This window comes from Idiotropiscis lumnitzeri, chromosome 10, assembly GCF_059441095.1.
Source record: "Idiotropiscis lumnitzeri isolate Australia: NSW breed Sydney's pygmy pipehorse chromosome 10, RoL_Ilum_1.0, whole genome shotgun sequence".
In the NCBI taxonomy this organism is placed as follows: domain Eukaryota; kingdom Metazoa; phylum Chordata; class Actinopteri; order Syngnathiformes; family Syngnathidae; genus Idiotropiscis; species Idiotropiscis lumnitzeri.
The window spans coordinates 20,019,184-20,038,759 of NC_142400.1; the positions used below are offsets into that span (position 1 = coordinate 20,019,184).

At 43.9% G+C, this 19,576-nt stretch overlaps 1 protein-coding gene across 1 annotated transcript in view; it reads right to left on the reverse strand.

Moving 5' to 3' along the window:
• Positions 1-17,577, reverse strand: part of LOC148329607 (uncharacterized) — a 24,763-nt gene extending 7,186 nt beyond the window's left edge. The window contains exons 1-2 of the mRNA XM_088305767.1: positions 17,222-17,577; positions 16,690-16,920 (exon numbers count right to left, since the gene is read on the reverse strand). Of these exons, the coding sequence (XP_088161893.1) occupies positions 16,690-16,920; positions 17,222-17,368 (378 nt within the window). The 5' untranslated portion in view covers positions 17,369-17,577. The remainder of the gene's footprint in view (positions 1-16,689; positions 16,921-17,221) is intronic.
• Between the last annotated feature and the right edge of the window lie 1,999 nt (positions 17,578-19,576).

A 19,576-nucleotide genomic window follows, 5' to 3' on the forward strand; every position in this document is an offset into this window, starting at 1 on the left:
ACAAAATTTTTATAGTATTGCCTATACGCCAATTTCGCAGCCTCACTACCCCTGCATCATCACATGACGGAACATCATTTATTTTGACCGATATTTTAAAAGGAAAAAAAGCTTGAATTGTGGCTGTGCACTGTGCCTATTCATTTTATTTTCAGGAACGTTAGAGTTCGCTAGCATTAACTAAAGATGTCGTGCACTTAACGTTACAACTTGCATTAGGCTTGTTTGGCCATGTACGTGTTATTTACTTCTGTATTTATTGTTTTATATAAAAAAAAACGGTTGGCACCACTGTGCTTACAATATTAGGTATTTAATAATTTGGCAGCAACAACAACAACAATAATCATACAACCCCAATGATACATGGTACATTTGATCTTATACCATTATAAAATAAAGATAAAAATGTGTACGTAATAAGGAGTAGGTACTCATTTTGGTACTTTAATACTAACTTACCTCAGCTACTTTCCTTGGGCTCAATCAAATCAAAAAATGCATTAATTCTCACTCTTATCTGATATTAGGACAAAACTATTTTGTTTGTGTTTAAATATTAATCATCAGTCTATTGCATTGAAGTGTAAATTCAATGACTTAACTCAACTGGACCAAATAAAAATGCATAAGGAGACAGGAAAATGTAAAATTTTCAGGGGTATAGTCCTGACTTGACTTGTACAGTGGTAGCTGATTATAAAGGCTCCAATGCAATGACAAAAAGTATAAATGAGGAGATTGCTGCAGTCACATTGACATGATGGGTTTTAGAGTCATCAACAGCGGCGCAAGTGGTGCGGCGGATCAGTTAGAGGGCCCACGAAGGAAACTTTGCTTAGGGCTGGCCCAGTTGATGGGAAAGGCATACAAATATAATTTCTTTGAGATTATTTGCCATCAAAGAAATACAGTATATTTACATTGATCTATTGAGTGAATATACAATTAAAAAGGCTAAAGGTAAATAAAAAAAAAATTGTCTGTTATAAGCTTTGCAAGTCAAATGTAACAACAAAAAAACTATAATAACAGTTAAATAAGTTGCACATCATTTTTTTAAATGTATATAAAAATATAGTTAAAACAGATTCGACTGCTGCAAGTAGTAACATTTTCTAGCCATGTGTGTAGCAGAAACGTCAAGTATCTTAACATAGGCCTCAGAAGAAAAGTCAAGTCAGCACAGCTGTTCTAGCCACAAAACTGAACTAAAAGAATCCAATTTTCCTGGGAGTGGGAGAGCAAGAGTAGCAGTAAGACGTTACAAAGGGAAGCCATCCTAATATTTATTATGAAACTATTAAAATCTAAACAACAAAAACATGTGCATCAGTTTTTGTAAGATCTCGCCAGAGGGGCCACTTTTCAGCAATTGTTTGTATGATTAATAAATGCCTAACAGGGACAGCCCAACACTAGATGGTCAGGACCTCGCCTCGTGACTTGATTTTTACAATTTTGGCTTTGAACAGTAAGCAAGCCAGAAAGAGGCTTTTTGATTGGTGGGTGGTGATCATGAGGGAGCTGTGTACGATAAATGTAAGAAGTCAACTAGTCGATTACTCCCAAGTGGCGCACAGTGTTTGGCGGGGTTTGACAGCTACTTTTCATGAATGGCCGAGACTCGGACACTGGTTTTGTGGCCATTCAAACTTTTGAATCTCAGTTGCACGATGTAGCGATGTTGTAAAATGCATATAAGCTTTTGTTTTTTAAGTGATGGGTTTTGCCATCTCTTTTTACACAGTCTGCTCCTTTGGCTTGGCTAATTTAAATGAAGTGATGTAAGATTTATAATACTACTACTAACGTGGTGCCTTCATTCATGTGCCATGAGTGATAAACAAACTGTAGCTATTAAAGTGGCTCCTCGGTTTAAGTCAGTTTTCAATTTCTTCATACAAATATTGCTTGTTTCCACGAACCACGCTTCCTGAAATCCAACTGTGCTTTCTCTCACACAGTGTAAACATCATTTGCCCCACTTCCTCATGTTTCTTCGTTCAGCACGGCTCTAAAGAAAGTGAAACGATTGGCTATTAGAAACCCTGTAAAGTGGTTCAGTAAGCCCTCAAGAGCTGGAGCGACAAGGCGCTGTCGAGAGAGAGCAGACCATTTAAAGGCACAGCACATGAATACACTTCCGTGTTTGTGTGTGTGACTGACTTCATTACACTTAAAAAAAACAGTATTTCCTTCCAATTCTAAAAAGTCTTTAAAACTAAATGGACCTATAACCTAGTTTAGATTTGTGTGTGCTATTTCGAAACGTCCACTTAATGATGAATAGTGCCTTGGTGCTACCACTACGACAGGAAATACTAATCATATTTTCTGCCATGAAGCCGAGAGAACAAACAGTGACTGATATTGTCCGTTGGTCCTTCCTTGCTAAACTATGAGAGCAAGCTGATGATTTGGGGAACAAAGAAGCGCTTGATGATACGGTCACAGGACCCGTCTTGTACGGATGATCCAGAGGATGCTGGGTGTCCTTACGTTAAGAACCGAACAATCTTAAAATCCTTCCTACTAAGAGAGCGCTAAAAGAATTACTGTGCCACTCTTATAGTGACTTCATGTTAAATATCTATTGAGGAGAATCCCAAGATGCATAGTTGATTTTTTAATTTTTATTCTTAGCAGTTTCTGCATTGTTAATGTGTGTGCAGGATTTTCTAGGCCTTTTTTTGTGGTCTGGTTTTGATTGATCTATTTGGGGTCTCTTATTAGTGGATAACAACAGACTTTTTTACACAATGAGAAATACAGCCGAGTATTATCACCGCTGCCAAGTACAAAAACACAAGACTATTGTTGTCAGGTTCGCCGGTCGGCGAGGAGGGGGTGGACCCAAAATGCGAGGAAGCAGGGATAAGGGTAACTAAAGGGAATTTATTTAACAAAACAAAACCAAAAGGCAAACAAGGTACTAGGACAAACAAACGTGGCAGGGTGCAAAATAACAAAGACGAACTAAACGTGACTAAACAGAACAACAAAAACCGAGGAACAAAGACAGTGACAAAAACTAGGGACAAGAGCGGGAGCGAGAGCGAGAGCGAGAACATGAGCGTGAACGAGATCAGGGAGCGGTCGTGACAGTCCAAACGGAGCAATGCACCGACAATGAGTTGTTGGAGTGAGGTGTTCATATAGTCCAGTAATTAGGGGAGCAGATGGGCATCAGGTGTGTGAGGCTAACGGGGAACAGGTGCGTGGCTGGTGGGGACGGAGTGCTGAGGGGAAACGCCCCTACTCAGCTGACAGAAACCAAAACAACAACAAAAACCCTGCCATGACCGACACGGGTCATGACAGTACCCCCCCCAAAGGGACGGATCCCAGACGTCCCAAAACAAACAAAAAAAAAAAATTGTCCAAAAACGAGGGTGGGCGGAAGAGGGCCGGAAGGCGGGACCACGACCCGCAATCAAAAGACTGGTCAGGCGGGCGTCCGGGAGGCCAGACCAGCGAGTCCAGCTGTGGCCATTCAGGCGGCCGACCGGGGGGCCAGACCAGCGAGTCCAGCTGTGGCCATTCAGGCGGCCGACCGGGGGGCCAGACCAGCGAGTCCATCTGTGGCCATTCAGGCGGCCGGCCGGGGGGCCAGACCAGCGAGTCCAGCTGTGGCCATTCAGGCGGCCGGCCGGGGGGCCAGACCAGCGAGTCCAGCTGTGGCCATTCAGGCGGTCGGCCGGGGGGCCAGAGCAGCGAGTCCAGCTGTGGCCATTCAGGCGGCCGGCCGGGGGGCAAGAGCAGCGAGTCCAGCTGTGGCCATTCAGGCGGCCGGCCGGGGGGCCAGAGCAGCGAGTCCAGCTGTGGCCATCCAGGCGGCCGGCCGGGGGGCCAGAGCAGCGAGTCCAACTGTGGCCATTCAGGCGGCCGGCCGGGGGGCCAGACCAGCGAGTCCAGCTGTGGCCATTCAGGCGGCCGGCCGGGGGGCCAGACCAGCGAGTCCAGCTGTGGCCATTCAGGCGGCCGGCCGGGGGGCCAGAGCAGCGAGTCCAGCTGTGGCCATTCAGGCGGCCGGCCGGGGGGCCAGAGCAGCGAGTCCAGCTGTGGCCATTCAGGCGGACGTCCGGGAGGACCCGAACGCCACATGGAGTTCGCTGACGAGGCCGAGACGAGGAGCGGCTGCGGGACCCCGGGAGCAGCAGAGGCAGGAGCTTGGAGCGGCGGCGAGTCGTCGGACGCCGGAACAGGGACGAGAAGCGGCGGTGGGTCGTCGATCGCCGTCGAGGCAGGAACTTGGAGCGGTGACGAACCAGATGCAGCCGAGACCGGAACGTGGAGCGGCGACGAGTCGTCGAGTGTCGCCGAGACAGGGACGCGGAGCGGCGGCTGTTCGTCGAGCCTCGCCGAGACAGGAACGCGGAGCAGCGGCTGGTCGTCGACCCCCGCCGAGACAGGAACGCGGCGCGGCGGCTGGTCGTCGAGTCCCGCCGAGACAGGAACGTGGAGCGGCGGCTGGTCGTCGAGTCCCGCCGAGACAGGAACGTGGAGCGGCGGCTGGTCATCGAACCCCGCCGAGACAGGAACGTGGAGCGGCGACGGATCATCAGGCACCGCCGGGACCGGAACTTGGAGTAACGGCAGATCGTCGAGCGCCGCCGAAGCAGGAACCAGGAGCGGCCGTGGGTCGTCGGGCGCTGCCGGGACCAAGACGAGCAGTGGCGACGGGTCGTCGGATGCCGCCGAGGCAAGAGCGGGGCGCGATGGTGGGTCGTCGTGCGTCGTCGAGACTAAGGCGAGACGCGGCGGCGGACCGTCGTCCATCGCGGGCACCGGAACCGGGAGCGGCGGCGCTTCGCCGGGCGCCGCTGAGGCAGATACGGCAGGCAGCTGGTCGCCGTCCACCGCCGAGGCAGGAACCTGGAGTGACGGCTGCGGGCCGTGCTCTGCCGAAACGTGAGCTTGGGGCGGAAGCAAGGCGTGCTCCGCTTGAACTAGGGCTTGGGGCGGACGCCATACAGGCTCCGCAGGCACGGGAACAGGGAACGGACGCAAAGCGTGCTCCGCCTGAACGTGAACTTGGGACGGACGCAGGATGTGCTCCGCCTGAACGAGAACTTGGGACGGACGCCGGACGGGCTCCGCCTGAACGAGAACTTGGGACGGACGCAAGACGTGCTCCGCCTGAACATGAACTTGGGACGGACGCGGGATCTGCTCCGTCTGAACGAGAACTTGGGGCGGACGCAGGGCGTGCTCTGCCGGAACGTGAACTAGGGGCGGACGCAAGACGTGCTCCGCCGGAACGTGAACTTGGGACGGACGCAAGACGTGCTCCGCCGGAACGTGAACTTGGGATGGACGCAAGGCGTGCTCCGCCGGAACAGGGACTTGAAGCGCTGGCGAGGAGCCGGAACGGGACTCAGCAGCTGGCGGGGAGCCGGGGACGGGACTCAGCAGCTGGCGGGGAGCCGGGACGGGACTCAGCAGCTGGCGGGGAGCCGGGACGGGGCTCAGCAGCTGGCGGGGAGCCGGGACGGGGCTCAGCAGCTGGCGGGGAGCCGGGACGGGGCTCAGCAGCTGGCGGGGAGCCGGAGTGGGACTCTGGAGGCTGCAGCCAGCGAGGGACCGGCACTGGAGGCTGCAGCCGGCGAGGGACCGGCACTGGAGTCTGCAGCCGACGAGGGGCCGGCACTGGAGGCTGCAACCGACGAGGGGCCGGCACTGGAGGCTGCAACCGACGAGGGGCCGGAACTGGAGGCTGCAGCTGACGTGGAGGCGGCGTGGGTTGCAGCAGCTGACGTGGAGGCGGCGTGGGTTGCTGCAGCTGACGTGGAGGCGGCGTGGGTTGCTGCAGCTGACGTGGAGGCGGCGTGGGTTGCTGCAGCTGACGTGGAGGCGGCGTGGGTTGCTGCAGCTGACGTGGAGGCGGCGTGGGTTGTTGCAGCTGACGTGGAGGCGGCGTGGTCTGTGCCGATGACGTGGAGGCGGCATGGGTTGCTGCAGCTGACGTGGAGGCTGCGGCGGGCCGGGCGCAGCAGGCGGACCGGGCGCAGCCGAGACGGGGGACCTGATCCCTATCAGCTTGCCGCCATAGGGTGTCAGGGGAACGAGAGACACGAGGGACCGAAACTACTGGTGCCGGTGAACGTGAACTGTGAGACGCAACGGGAGCGTGACCAGGTGCGGAATTTGACGGGGGAAGAGGTGAACGACGTGGCTGTGACTTGCGTGACTCGGGGAGTGAAGCGCGCGTGGTGCCGTGGGGAGTAGCAGAACCCTTACTGGGGCGCCGTCGTTGGCCGCCACGTGGGGGTGCCCCGTAGGCCAACCGGGTGCCCCAGTAAGGGCTCGCAGTGGCAGAAGGGGAAAAGGGATCAAAACCAAAGGGTGCCCAAAAATCATCTTGGGAGGAAAAATCGCATGCAAATTCCGACTCGGAGTCGTCGTCGAAATCAGAGTCAATAATCAGGTGGGGAGGTATGACGGGTAGGTAATCATTGACATTATCATGAAACGACGGGTAGGAAACAGACGCGGAACGAGAAGTGGAACCTATGCGAAGGACACGGGGTTGGTCGGCAGGCTGAGGCGGGTAGTCCGAGCGACGACGACGACGCCGCCGAGAGCTTCTCGCTGGGTCCGGGTTTGGTCGGTGCATTCTGTCAGGTTCGCCGGTCGGCGAGGAGGGGGTGGACCCAAAATGCGAGGAAGCAGGGATAAGGGTAACTTAAAGGGAATTTATTTAACAAAACAAAACCAAAAGGCAAACAAGGTACTAGGACAAACAAATGTGGCAGGGTGCAAAATAACAAAGACGAACTAAACGTGACTAAACAGAACAAAAAAAACCAGGAACAAAGACAGTGACAAAAACTAGGGACAAGAGCGGGAGCAAGAGCGGGAGCGGGAGCGGGAGCGGGAGCGGGAGCGAGAGCGTGAACGAGATCAGGGAGCGGTCGTGACAGTCCAAACAGAGCAATGCACCGACAATGAGTTGTTGGAGTGAGGTGTTCATATAGTCCAGTAATTAGGGGAGCAGATGGGCATCAGGTGTGTGAGGCTAACGGGGAACAGGTGCGTGGCTGGTGGGGACGGAGTGCTGAGGGGAAATGCCCCTACTCAGCTGACAGAAACCAAAACAACAACAAAAGACATGGGAGACGCGTAAACAACAACAAAAACTCTGCCATGACCGACACGGGTCATGACAATTGTCTTCATTGTTTTTTTGGTTTTGTTAGCTAGTTAACAAGATGACACAAAAATGATGTAAATTTGTTATTGAGTTTAGGGTTGTTTTTAATAACAAGATTTGTCTGGCACCAGGATGATGAGTATGATAGAGGGGCGTGTCTTTTGCGTTTGTTCATGTGAGTTTAAAGAAGGCTGCTCATTGTCAGCTTTTTGCCACGGTCTTGTAGGAGTGCAAGCTGCTCATCGCAGAAACTGCTTCTCCCCGTAAAACACATAGAAGAGACTCTTTTTATTTTTGTTACCGGTTCACTGTTTTCCATAATGTCCTTCCACACTTCCACAATGTCACGAACATCTATACAACACCACTGCAACTACTTGAGATATTAATGAATGTTCGAATATCGCAACTATGAGAACTTTGATCAGTCCATCAAAAGCATAACAAAGCTGAATGGCACCATGTATGAGCACAAACTTAGTTAAGTCTGATTTTGATTTGTTGTCCTGAGAATATTTACAACACTTAAAAGACAAGTGCATGCTATATTTTGGGAGCTTGCTTGAACATGTTCATGTTAGTGACGAGACAGCCTACAGAGAGGCTGCCCTCTCCCCTCACTGTCGGACATCTACACCGCCCGGGCTCTCAATATCGTCAAAGACAATACCCACCCAAACTCACACCTGTTCGACCTGATGCCCTCTGGCAGGCGCTACAGGTGCATCAAATCAAGGACCAATAGACTGAGGAACAGTTTCTTTCCAAGAGCCATCTCCATTCTAAACTCTCACACACACACACAACCACCCTTACCTTGCAGAACAGCAACGTGATGTGTTTTTATATACCCTATTCAGTATTATTTTCCATTGCACTAACTATTCTCTTGTTTGTCTAATTTATATATTTATCTGAATTATTGTTGTATTGCACTGGAGAGGGGAGCTCTCTAGTCTCGTTGCACACTTGAGTACAATGACAATAAAGGGATTTCTGATTTCAGATTCTGATTCTGAACTGCATTTGCCAATGAAAACCCTGAGATCTGTATGGAATAATGAACAGCCATTTGCAGTAACAGCTCCAAGTGACTGATATTTAATCATAGACATTGATACATACAGTATACCTAGAGTCCTTTTTTGGTGGCGAGCGTGTAAAAGTTTTATTATCATGCCAACATATGTCGCAATTGAGCAAGATTTTATGACGCAGTACAAACCAAACATGGTGAAGCAAGATTTAGCGGCGCTACCCAAGTGAAGATAAGCGCTGAAGAGGACAAATAGATTAATGTTGTTGCACTTTGTTGTTTTGAATGGGAAAGCCCAGTCATTTATTGAAAATAAAACGTTCTTAGTACGATCAATCTTATAAGCAGATCTTTCTTCAAGTTGAAAAACAATGTCTAGACATTTTGGGATTGAGCTCTTCATCTTCAACATAGGTAGCAGTAGTGTCATGCGCATACAGTGAAACTTGATACTGACTTTATAGTGCTAGTTATAGTTTTATTGTTCTGGACAACATCCTTCATGATGTCATTTAAGCAGTTTATGTGTGGACTTTGCACAGGTGCAGCAACGGAAGAAGTCTGAAAGGTTGAAAAATCCCGTCATAAATTTGTTTCAACTGAGCGAGAACACTGTTGCAGACCAAATTCAAAGCAGGTTGGTTGACTCCAAATCAGCCTTGCATGACCAGCATTACACTGCACACATGGTTTGTCTTGAGGTGTGGGCAACAGCATCTCTTATCCTATTGCAACATCCGTTGAAGCGAAGAAAATGTTAGGCTACACTTGACCATGTAATTGCCAACAATCATTCCATTTACAGATTCAGTCTTTACATTGTAATGATCCCACTGAGACCTGATGATATTTGATCCCTCATATCATGACGTACTATTTATCCTCAGTTGTTTGAACAGGACAAAGTTCTGACTCCGCCCAGGACTTTGCTACTTGTCCTGGTTGCGTGTATGTTTTTACTGTGTGTTGTAACACGAATCATCCCTCATTCTGCCTTCTCTATGCTGCACGAGTATTTCAGATCATTATGTGTGGCTTCATTCGTGTTTTCTAGATGCTGACCTTGACAGAGTCCTTTTGCTTAGAATATATTTACTAGGGTGGGCAACTTGTATTTGTCTCACTTTTCCAACGCACCTGATTGAAATGATTAGGGTTCATTAACCAGTTTTTGCTTAGCTTGCAGGATAATAGGGCTTGAGGACCGGAGTTGCCCAATCGTGGTCTACACAAACGTCTACACTCCTCTTTTTAGGTTCTTCTTCGCTTCTGACAACAGAGGCCAAAAGAAAACAAAACACATACGCAGAATTGCTTCCCTGAAGCTGACTGAAATGAACATACTGTGTGTTGTGTGACTATCACAAATATCAATATTACGTAGTGCTTGCATTTGGGAAAACATACAAGCTGTCTACGAGTTACGAACATCTGACTGACAACCATTTATAGATACGAACAAATGTTGATAAATGTCGTTAATAAAATTGGTCATTTGTATAATGCCCATATTTTTAACCTCAGTACTGTAATCCCTTTCTGTCGCAACCCACGCTGAGCAGCACTGCACATTTCACGCACTCCTCTAGGATGAGAAGAAGGAAAAGGAAGACCTTTCTCACTTTCTCTTGCTTCCATTCTCCCCTAGACACCAATCACAATTTTGCCCCTCTCGAACCCCACCGCACATGCAGTGCAGTTGACGGTGTTCACCCATCACGTGTGCTTACTTCTGTAAGTTTTGTCTTTTGCACTTCTGTTTCCAGGCAACATAATCAACATTTCTTCACAGGACATCTCTGAACACAACCTCAGCGTACGAGCTACACACTCACTGTGCCGTTAGATACAAATGACTGCAGGCAAATTTCTCTTCCTCACACATTTTCTAGATGCAAATTGTTGCCTATTCACATGAAGGAGGCCCTCTTGTGTGGACTTTATATGTTCTTCCTGTGCTTGTGTATGTCTTCTCCATTTTATTTTTATGTATTATTTTATTGTGTGCCCTGTGATTGACTGCTGACTAGGCCAGGCTTTACTGACCCTTTTTGTGTCATAACAGCTTTGATAGCTTCTACCTCACTGGTGACTTATCCGAATGAGGACGAGCGCTAAATGTAATGGAAAGACGGAAGTTTCCATTTATGGGCAGATATTTGAGTTTTGTTTTGTTTTTTTTTAGCCAAGGATGTGGTTGAACACCATAATATAAATTTTGTCTGTACAATATCAAGGTGCTGTGACTTATATGCCTATATATATTTCTGTTTGTGAGATTCCATTTGCACATTTTCAATTTGACTCATTTCCTTTAGAAAGTGTAACAGTTCGGGTTCTGGAAAGTTTGTGGTTTTCCTCGCACTTAATGTCCTGACCTTTATTTGTGCTTGAGTGCAAGTGGGCTTAATATGATCTTAAACTGTTTATTTCCTTAAACGTCGGTACAGTAAATGTTTCTTTGTGACAAATAATATGATGCTCTGAATCTTAACTGATTAACTGGATCCGCCACAGGTAAACAATATCTGACAGCGTTGGTCATCTATGAGTGTGCTTGCATGATGGAAAATTACAATACGATACACTACATCTGTATTTACATAGTGCTTTCACAACAGCTGTAGCTGTCACAAAGTGTGCAGTCTTTTATAATTACAGTCAACACACAATTGATCATTGTAAGAATATGAACACAGCCTTTAGGGTTTGCTTTTCATCCAACATTGTGAATTTCATTCACTGCCTGTCACCTGATGGCCCACATCCTACAACAGCAACACAAAGTTGCACGCAAGGCCAACTACAATGTGTCTCCAAAACATTCTCAAATTAGTGACACAACAGATATATTTCAAACAAAATCAAAGCAACCTCCTTGTTGGCCCTCCCAGCCATCTCTCAAGTGCCGATGAAGAATCCATCGTACTGACGTTGTTGGACAATGTTAGGCTATTTAATAACATCCATACTTCCTACCCAGATGCATACTTTTTCGTTAGAATAATTTTATGTGCAAGGTTTACAATGTTGAAGTCCATTAAGGCACCTGAGACAGCTATGGGGTCTTTTGAACCTGCAAGTTGTGTAAACGTCAATGTGCAGCTCGTTGGGTTATATGTGGCAGGAACTGCTGCTGATGTCCTATGTGTTCCAGGTAACTAAGTGTCATTGTGTAGGTTATAACCAGAGTTGGGCACGTGACCCTTTTTAGACGGTCAGTCCCCCTGTTATATCGGTACGGTTCGTTATTGCATATTACATGAGCATATTATGAGTTAGTACAATAAGCCATCATACGTTTATTGCTAGTAACAAGAGAATGTGACGTTTCATGCCAAGTAGACGATGTGCAGCTCATTGAATTGTACGTTCTATAATTTTCGATGATGTGCTGTGCGTCTAAAAGGCAGGGAGACCACTTATCAAAACAACCCGCATTCTTGGATTTATTTACGTCCATGTGAGTGACGCCTACATGCACTCCTGAAAGGATTCCTACAGGATGTTTGCGCAAACCTCACAGGATCTCTTTGCACACATCTATGCTGGTTGATCGTCTGGCCCACATTGACTGGGAAAACACATAGTTTGTAGAAGGGCTGCAACTGATGATTATTTCAATAAGTGAATATTCAGTCAATGATTTTTGGAGTAATTGATAAATCTGCCAAAAAACATTTGTACATTGCCATCCTTTTTACTTAATTAGAAAAAAACTGAAAAAAACGAATCACAGCTTCAACATGGCTTCAACATGAGAAATGTCAATTGAAACAAATGAGAGGCTTATAAAACGTCTTAAAAAAAAAGCAACGGGTTGCGAATGATGTTAGTTGTTCAAAGTCAGCTGTCTAAAATCTGGACCAATTATTAACAACATGGGAAGGTTCTCAAAGGCAAGCATACTGCCAGACCGAGGAAGACATCAAAGCGTCAAGGCAGAAGACTTAAAGCAATGTTTTGAAAAGAGAAATTGCACAGCAAAACAAATGAGAAACAAATAGGGAAGAAACGAGAGTCAATGTCTGCGAATCAATTGTAAGAAAGCAGAAAAGCTTAATGAAAGCCATCGTGAACATCTAATCAGAAAAAAAGAAGGTTACAATGGGCTAAGGAAAAGCAATCGTGGACTGTGGATGACTGGATGAAAGTTCGATTCGGTGATGAATCTGCATTGGGCAAGGTGATGATGCTGCAACTTTTGTTTGGTGGCGTTCCAATGATATTTATGAAGACAACTACCTGACGAAAACATTTCCACAATCATTTAATGATATGGAGCTGCATGTCAAGCAAAGGCACTGTTGAGACTGCTGCTATTTTCGGCGTCAATAAATACACAAGTTCACGTTGACATTGTGGACACCTTTCTGATCCCATCACTTGTAAGGACCTTTGGGGAAGATGGAGTCATTTTTCGAGACGATAATGCATCTCGCCGTAGGGCAAACATATGTGAAACATTCCTTGAAGAAATACTATACAACACAACTTTCTTTATATAGCGCAATTCACAACAGCCGGAGCTGGAAGACTGTCAGATACATAAGGTCAATGTCACAGCTCGCAAATAGTCTGAATGACATGGCCAAAAAATATGGGAGCCAGATTGATGAAGAGTAGTCAAGTTTGTCCCTCCAGTGTAGCTGTCCCTGCCCATCCCTCCTCTTCCTACAAACAGTTTAGAAAATGCAAAATTCACTTTAGGGCACTGTTAACACCATCTGGACTTTTGGTTTGAAGCATTGTGATATAAAGGGGAATCAATTATTGAAGTTAGTCCAAAGGGTGTCGGCCTACTTGCCTGAAAGGGAAGTCATTTTAAGGGAGCATTTGCAACAAACCGAATGAGTCAAATTCAACAATTGCTCAATCTGAAAGTATGTCATATTCAGATGTTGAATAATGAGTACAACGTGAGTGATTGTTCACAAATGAAGTCCCACTTGACTGCGTTCTCACTACAGCTCTTTTTTTTTTGCACCTATGCAACAACATTTTCATGCAGTGTAAAAAGTACAATTCTGATTTTTTTCAAATCCGACCTGGGTCTTTTTTGGAATAATATAAAAAATATATAAAATATAAAAAAAACAGAGTATACTAGAAAGTAAATTAGTAGAAAGCTGGGTGAATGCAATTAGTCTCTCAATAGTCTGATATATTATTTTATCTGTCTTGGTCAATTCCCAGAAGAGGAAATATTTCTGCATAATCAACATTCCCTCAAGTATGCTTTTGGTTCCTAAAAATTTTTCCACAGCAACTGTTGCAGCAACATTCCAGCAAATTGGAACGGAAATGGTTGAGGACGTAATCTGAAAGTATACAAATGAGTGTCACTTGTTCATCTAGGATTATCTCGCATAAAACTGATTTTAAAAATACTATTCATGAATGAGTGAGAGCTTGTTGTTCCAGAAAAACTGTCTCACACTGAAATAGGATCATCCGTCTATCCATTTATTATCCAAGCCGCTTATCCTCACAATGGTTGCTGACATGCTGGAATCTATCCCAGATGTTTTCGGAAGACAAACAACCATGTGCGCTCACAATCATATCTAGGGACAATTTAGAGAGTTCAATTAACCTACCATGCATGTTTTTGGAATGTGGAAGGAAAACGTACCACCCCAAGAAAATCCACGTAGGCACGGAGAGAACATGCAAACTCCACACACGAAGGCCGAAGCACCACTGAACTGTGTGGCGGATGTGCTAACCAATCAACCGCCCTGTAACAGGATCAGTCAAACAGTAAAATGTCTCATCCACACAGGATGTTTGAAAATATTAGGTTTATGCCTCTTGCCAAGTGATTCAAAGTGTGCCTAAATTAGTTAATTAACCGTGTGATACACTAATCAGGGGCGCTAATGGTTTAAAGCCATTGTTTAACTTAAATATTTCCAAATTCTCTGATTTCAGCCTCCCAACAGGAATTATCCACTGTTTTATGTCGTCTTTCATGAAAGCAGACTGATTAACTTTTGGTTTTAATCAAAATAAGACATTTGTAAACATCTGCTTTTACTTTGGATAACAATGACCAAACCAGTAACTAAATCATTTTCATAAAGTTTGTGAATACATCAATCCCCCTCATGTGATATTGCTTAATTGTGGTTTAGTTGTTTTTTGTTTGTTTTTTATTCGAAACAATACCAAATAAACGACAATCATTTGAAAAAAACGGACTTTATCATACACGCGAGTGGAGCAAAAATATCCAATAGTGACAGCTTTACTTTGGTGATTAAATTTGTATACTTTGAGAAAGTCAGATCCCAATGACGAAGTTTGTTAGGTCTCTACATGACTACCTAATAAAGAGAGTGTCAAAACACAAAGGAGCCAAACTTTCTGAAGACAAACATTGCGGCCTTATATGACAACTTTAAATAAACATTGTCTAATGTCCAAACACACAATATGTTCAAATGGTTAAGTCAGCACAATAGAAGTTTTGTTTTCACTGGTTTAAGAAAACAAAGTTTTTATCCTCAATTACTAAAGCTGACCACATGGGAGCAATTACAGAAACTGGTATTTCACCCTAAAGACGTATTCTTCCTTCATACCATTACAGTGACTCACTGGTATACGATGACGTTTTTAACCCTGTGAGTGACCTGAACAATCTGACAATTACAACATCCTGATGAAAACTCAGTTTCTAAAAGTGTATTTGCCTTTCCATCTTGAGTGATAATAAATTAGAACAATGTTACCATTATATAAATTGTGCATAGCTCATCATTCCATAAGCATAAACCAGCGATTCTGTACAGTAAACATTCAACTTCATGATCTGATTTAATCTAATGTAGTCTCTCAACCTCAGCAAAGTCAGATGGGATCAGTTCCAGAAGACCCTGAACAGGTGCTATGATTGGATGGAATATAGTTGAATAGTGTGAAAGAGTTTGCTTACTCCAACCACATCTAAATGTCACCGCAGAGTAGACAGCACTATGTTATTCAGAATTATGTGAATCATTGTAGAAACAATTAGTATGCATTATTACTATTGGCTGGTTCATCGAAAGATATCTAAGATGAAGTTACCTAAAGCGTTTCATTTCCTTAAATGCCAATGCTGTTGCGAGACTCTGTTTGACAAGAGAGCAACAATGTCTCTGAAGGGCCAAAAATTCACAAGCTAGGTAGTAGTAGCGTGGGACTTTCTGTTGTTAGGTAAGAGCTAACTCATTGTTACGACCAGCAGTGATGAAGATTTAGATTTTGCATTCTGGGCACTACAAAATAGAAAATGACGAGGCACCTTTTTTCTATGCCCGAGCGCAGACTACTTTGTTATCAAATTGTCGTATGAGTCATGGGCGAGGAAACTCTGTGCAACGGTCAGGCACAACTTGGCACTAATCACGCCAGACTAGACTTGAGGGGGCACAAAAATTAAGTTATACCTGTTTTTACGCCACATCACAATAAGGCCCATACATTCTTGAGAAAACTTTTTTTCCCATCCTTCATGTTCTTTTTTCACTCGTTCCTGCTTTTAATCGTCTGATACTTAATACATTTACGTTCATGCAATATTCTGGTTAAAATCAAAATTCTGGTTTCTAAAACATACTGAATAACTCGTTGACATGCGTTAGCGGACAGTGTTACTTCTGTATACGTTAATTGTGATCAATTGGGATATTCCGATCTTCCGAATCTTGCCAGTATTCGGGTTTTGAAAAGGGAACAAACTGAATGTAAACGTAGTCTGTGTTAAGGCACGAAATCTCACAAAGAAAACATGGAGTTGACTTTTAGAAAGGACACTCTCAATATGATTGAGTGGAACGGATTGAATAGAAGAAAAGGAAAACTCACAAATTTGTGAACATATTAAAGTGAATAATAATGAGTTAGGTTACAATTGATTAAAAGTATTTTTACCCACTTAATATTGAACTTTTAGGGACTTTTTTAAAGAAATAAAATAAAATAAAATAAATAAATAAAATCATTTAGAGGGGTTTAAGAACATTTTAGGGGAGCTTCAGTCGAATGCTGCCATTCATGCTAATCTTAACAGGGAGTTTGCTATTTTTTTCATTTACTTTCAAAATATTCCCCATTTTTGGCCTTTCCCAGATGTCATATTAAAAAAAAAAACTCCCCAGAGAGATTTGATTCAATCAACTTCAAACTTTGTGTTTCTCATCTAGAGATGTTAAATCATTATTACTATCCAGGACCCAACATGGCCAGGGATGCGAGGGTCCTTTATAACTGCTTGCAGCTCTCGTAATTATTATTATTAACAGAAGATATCGTTTGTAATAGTAATCGTGAGCCCCTCGCCTTTTTCTGAATATTTGTCATTATATATTATTCAATATCATTGCGGACCCTTTTTATTTATTTATTTATTTTTTAATATTCTGCGGCCTCTACAAAATGAACGCTGGGCCGCAAATGGCCCCCATGCCATAGTTTGGATAGAAGAAGGCTGGTAATGACTTGAACTCACATTGATTGAGTAGATGAGGGCAGCGACTCCAAGAGGCAGGCAGCAGCACAGCAAGGTGAAGATGGAGTAGCACATGTAGTCATTGACGGGGTTCTCCAGAGGACCTCGGGTCACGAACACCGTGGGCTGCACGGTGACCGTGGGGTGGGGCTGGGTTGGGTACTGTTGACCCGCCGTGTACTGTTGCTGTCCGTACGGAGCACCGCCATATGTTGGTGGATATACAATCTCCTGTAAGAGCCACGGAATAAAACTGTCAGCCTTAAACTGAACTGACTGAAGTCACTGATTTACGTGAACTGAATTTCATAATTACAGATGATAAAACAGCATGTCCTAAATTTCATATAGTAGATAAAGCGGCATATTAGAAAATTAACGTGGTTTGAAAACTTTTTCACAAGGGGAAAATCTTGTTGACTTTCGTTCCTGCATTTTTGAGGGAGCGAACAGTTAACTCGTATTTACCAGCTAAATACAAAAGGAGCGTCGTTCATCAAGTTTTTTTTTTAAAGTTTACAGGTGCACTTACGTGCGGATAAGGAGGGTAAACGCCGGGTCCAGGCTGAGGGTACCCAGGCCCAGGCTGGGGGTATCCCGGGTACGAATTGTCCTGGTAGGGCGGAGGGGGCGCCTGGCCCATGGAAGACTTCTCTTTCGGAGGCGCGCTGGGGTCCATAATTGTCTGCTTTCTTAGGAGAACACGGAAAACGAGCCCTTAAGCTAAAAATAAAAGCAGAATCCTTTTGATGAGTATATAGGTTTTATGGTTATGCAACACCTCCCAAATCAACCAAAGTTTGGCAAAGTGGCGTTCGGAGATTTGACGAGGTAAAAGAGGTTGGGGGGGGGGTCGTCTTTCTCGGAATGCATCATTTGCGTGAGATAACAGCTCCGCTTCCGCCCCAGACTTTCAAAATAAAATCCCTATAACGTGTGTAGGAGTTGAGCGGTCCGAAGCATGTAAAATGTAGCAATAGGCGAATTAATCTGACACAAATTTGTGGTAAATGTGATTCCCACTGAGTGTGATCACGGTGGTTTATGTCTGTTTAATTCGTGAAGACTTTTAAAATTCTTATTAGTTTTATTTAAAATCAGTTTTCTCTCATATCTTTTGTTTTGTGTCAGACGAAAAGTACCAGGGGACTGAAGTTAAGAGCGCATGCGCGTAGCCATTTTATGAAAGCCGGTGAGACCCGGCGAACGACAGCTCCAGCTCTTTCATCCCTCTGCTTTGGCTCTGTTTTGCTAATATTTTTTATGTTTTTTTTTGTCGCTGAAAATATTTATCACAAGTACCAATGTGTAACACCAGACGCCAAGATTTAAGTTACATTGGAGCCCAGGATGTTGAAGATGCTATAAAATAATAAAATACAATAAAAGTCCCGCAACAGATGGTTTGACCGGTGAAATATTCAAAATGTTTTCGAAAGAATTGGCACCATTTTTACATAAGGTTTACAGAGATAGTATTAATAATGAAAAGCTCCCTCTATCACTGACTCAATAATTAATGACACTGATTCCAAAACCACAGAAAGCTACTTCAATGTTGGCCAATTGGATGCCAATATAACTCCTCAATAACGACTATAAGATGCTAGCAATTTGTTGAGCTAAAAGAAATGAAAAGAAACACTAAATTACATAATTGAGGAAAATCAGTCTGGATTGATGACAGGCAGACATATTACAAACAATATAAGGTTATTAGATTATATTTTAGATAACTCAGACGAAGCAGAAGAAGAGAGTTTTATCCTTTTTTATATATATATTTGCAAAGCCTTTGATTCTATTCAACACCAGTTTATTTTTAAAGCTTTGGATGTCTTTGGATTTGGAGATAAATTTAGAAAATCTATTAAAACATTAGATGCAAACGCAAATAGTTCCGTACTACTTCCATTTGGCACAACCAAGAGATTTGATATCAACCGAGGGATTTGTCAAGGTTGTCTGATTTCAGCATTTCTCTTCCTTCTTCCGATGCAGTTACTCTTTGTTCACTTCCAAAATAGTGATGTAGAAGGTCTCACTATAGCAAACTGAACATTATTAATTACCCAACTCGCTTATGACACAACACTTATTTAAAAAAATGTCTCAAATTGATAAAGCAATTGTTGTTATAAATGTTTTTTCTCAAGTCTTAAATTAAACATAGCAAAATGTGATCTTCCGGTAATAAATGCTGTGTTAGTCTCTCAGTCAAACGTAAATTTAAACTGCTTGGTGTCATCATTAAAAAAGACAAAAGAGGGACATTAATTGACAATTTTGTTCCAATTATAAATTCAGTCGCAAAAAAGTTACATTTTTGGCTCCAAAGAGATCTGTCCATAACTGGTAGAGTTTAGGTTGCTAAGGTTGAAGGCCTCTCCAGATTAATATATTCAGCTATCGCTCTTGATGCATCAAAAGACACTTGTGTCAAAATTGAAAATTTTTCATTTTAACTTCATTTGGAAAAATAAAATGCATATATAAAGAAGAATGCTACGATAAATACCCTGTCATCTGCATGGCGGCCTTAAGACTTTAGGTTTTTCCTCGCTAAACGCAACATTTAAAATGAAGTGGATCAAGTTATATCTAAATAGCTCCAACACAATATGGAACTTCATCACTCCGCATGTTTTCAAGTCAGTAGGTGCTCTGGAATTTTTGTTGAGATGTAATTATAGTGTTTAAAAATTACCACTTAAATGAGCAAACTTTCAGAGTCAACTTCTGACGTAATAGTCGATGATTTACAAACACAATTTCTCTCTCGACAGATAATATATTTGGAATAATTAGGATATCCGATTTTAGGATGAAACTTTATTTATTAAGTGATGGATGATAATATATTCTTAGTCAGTCAGTTTTTGAACGA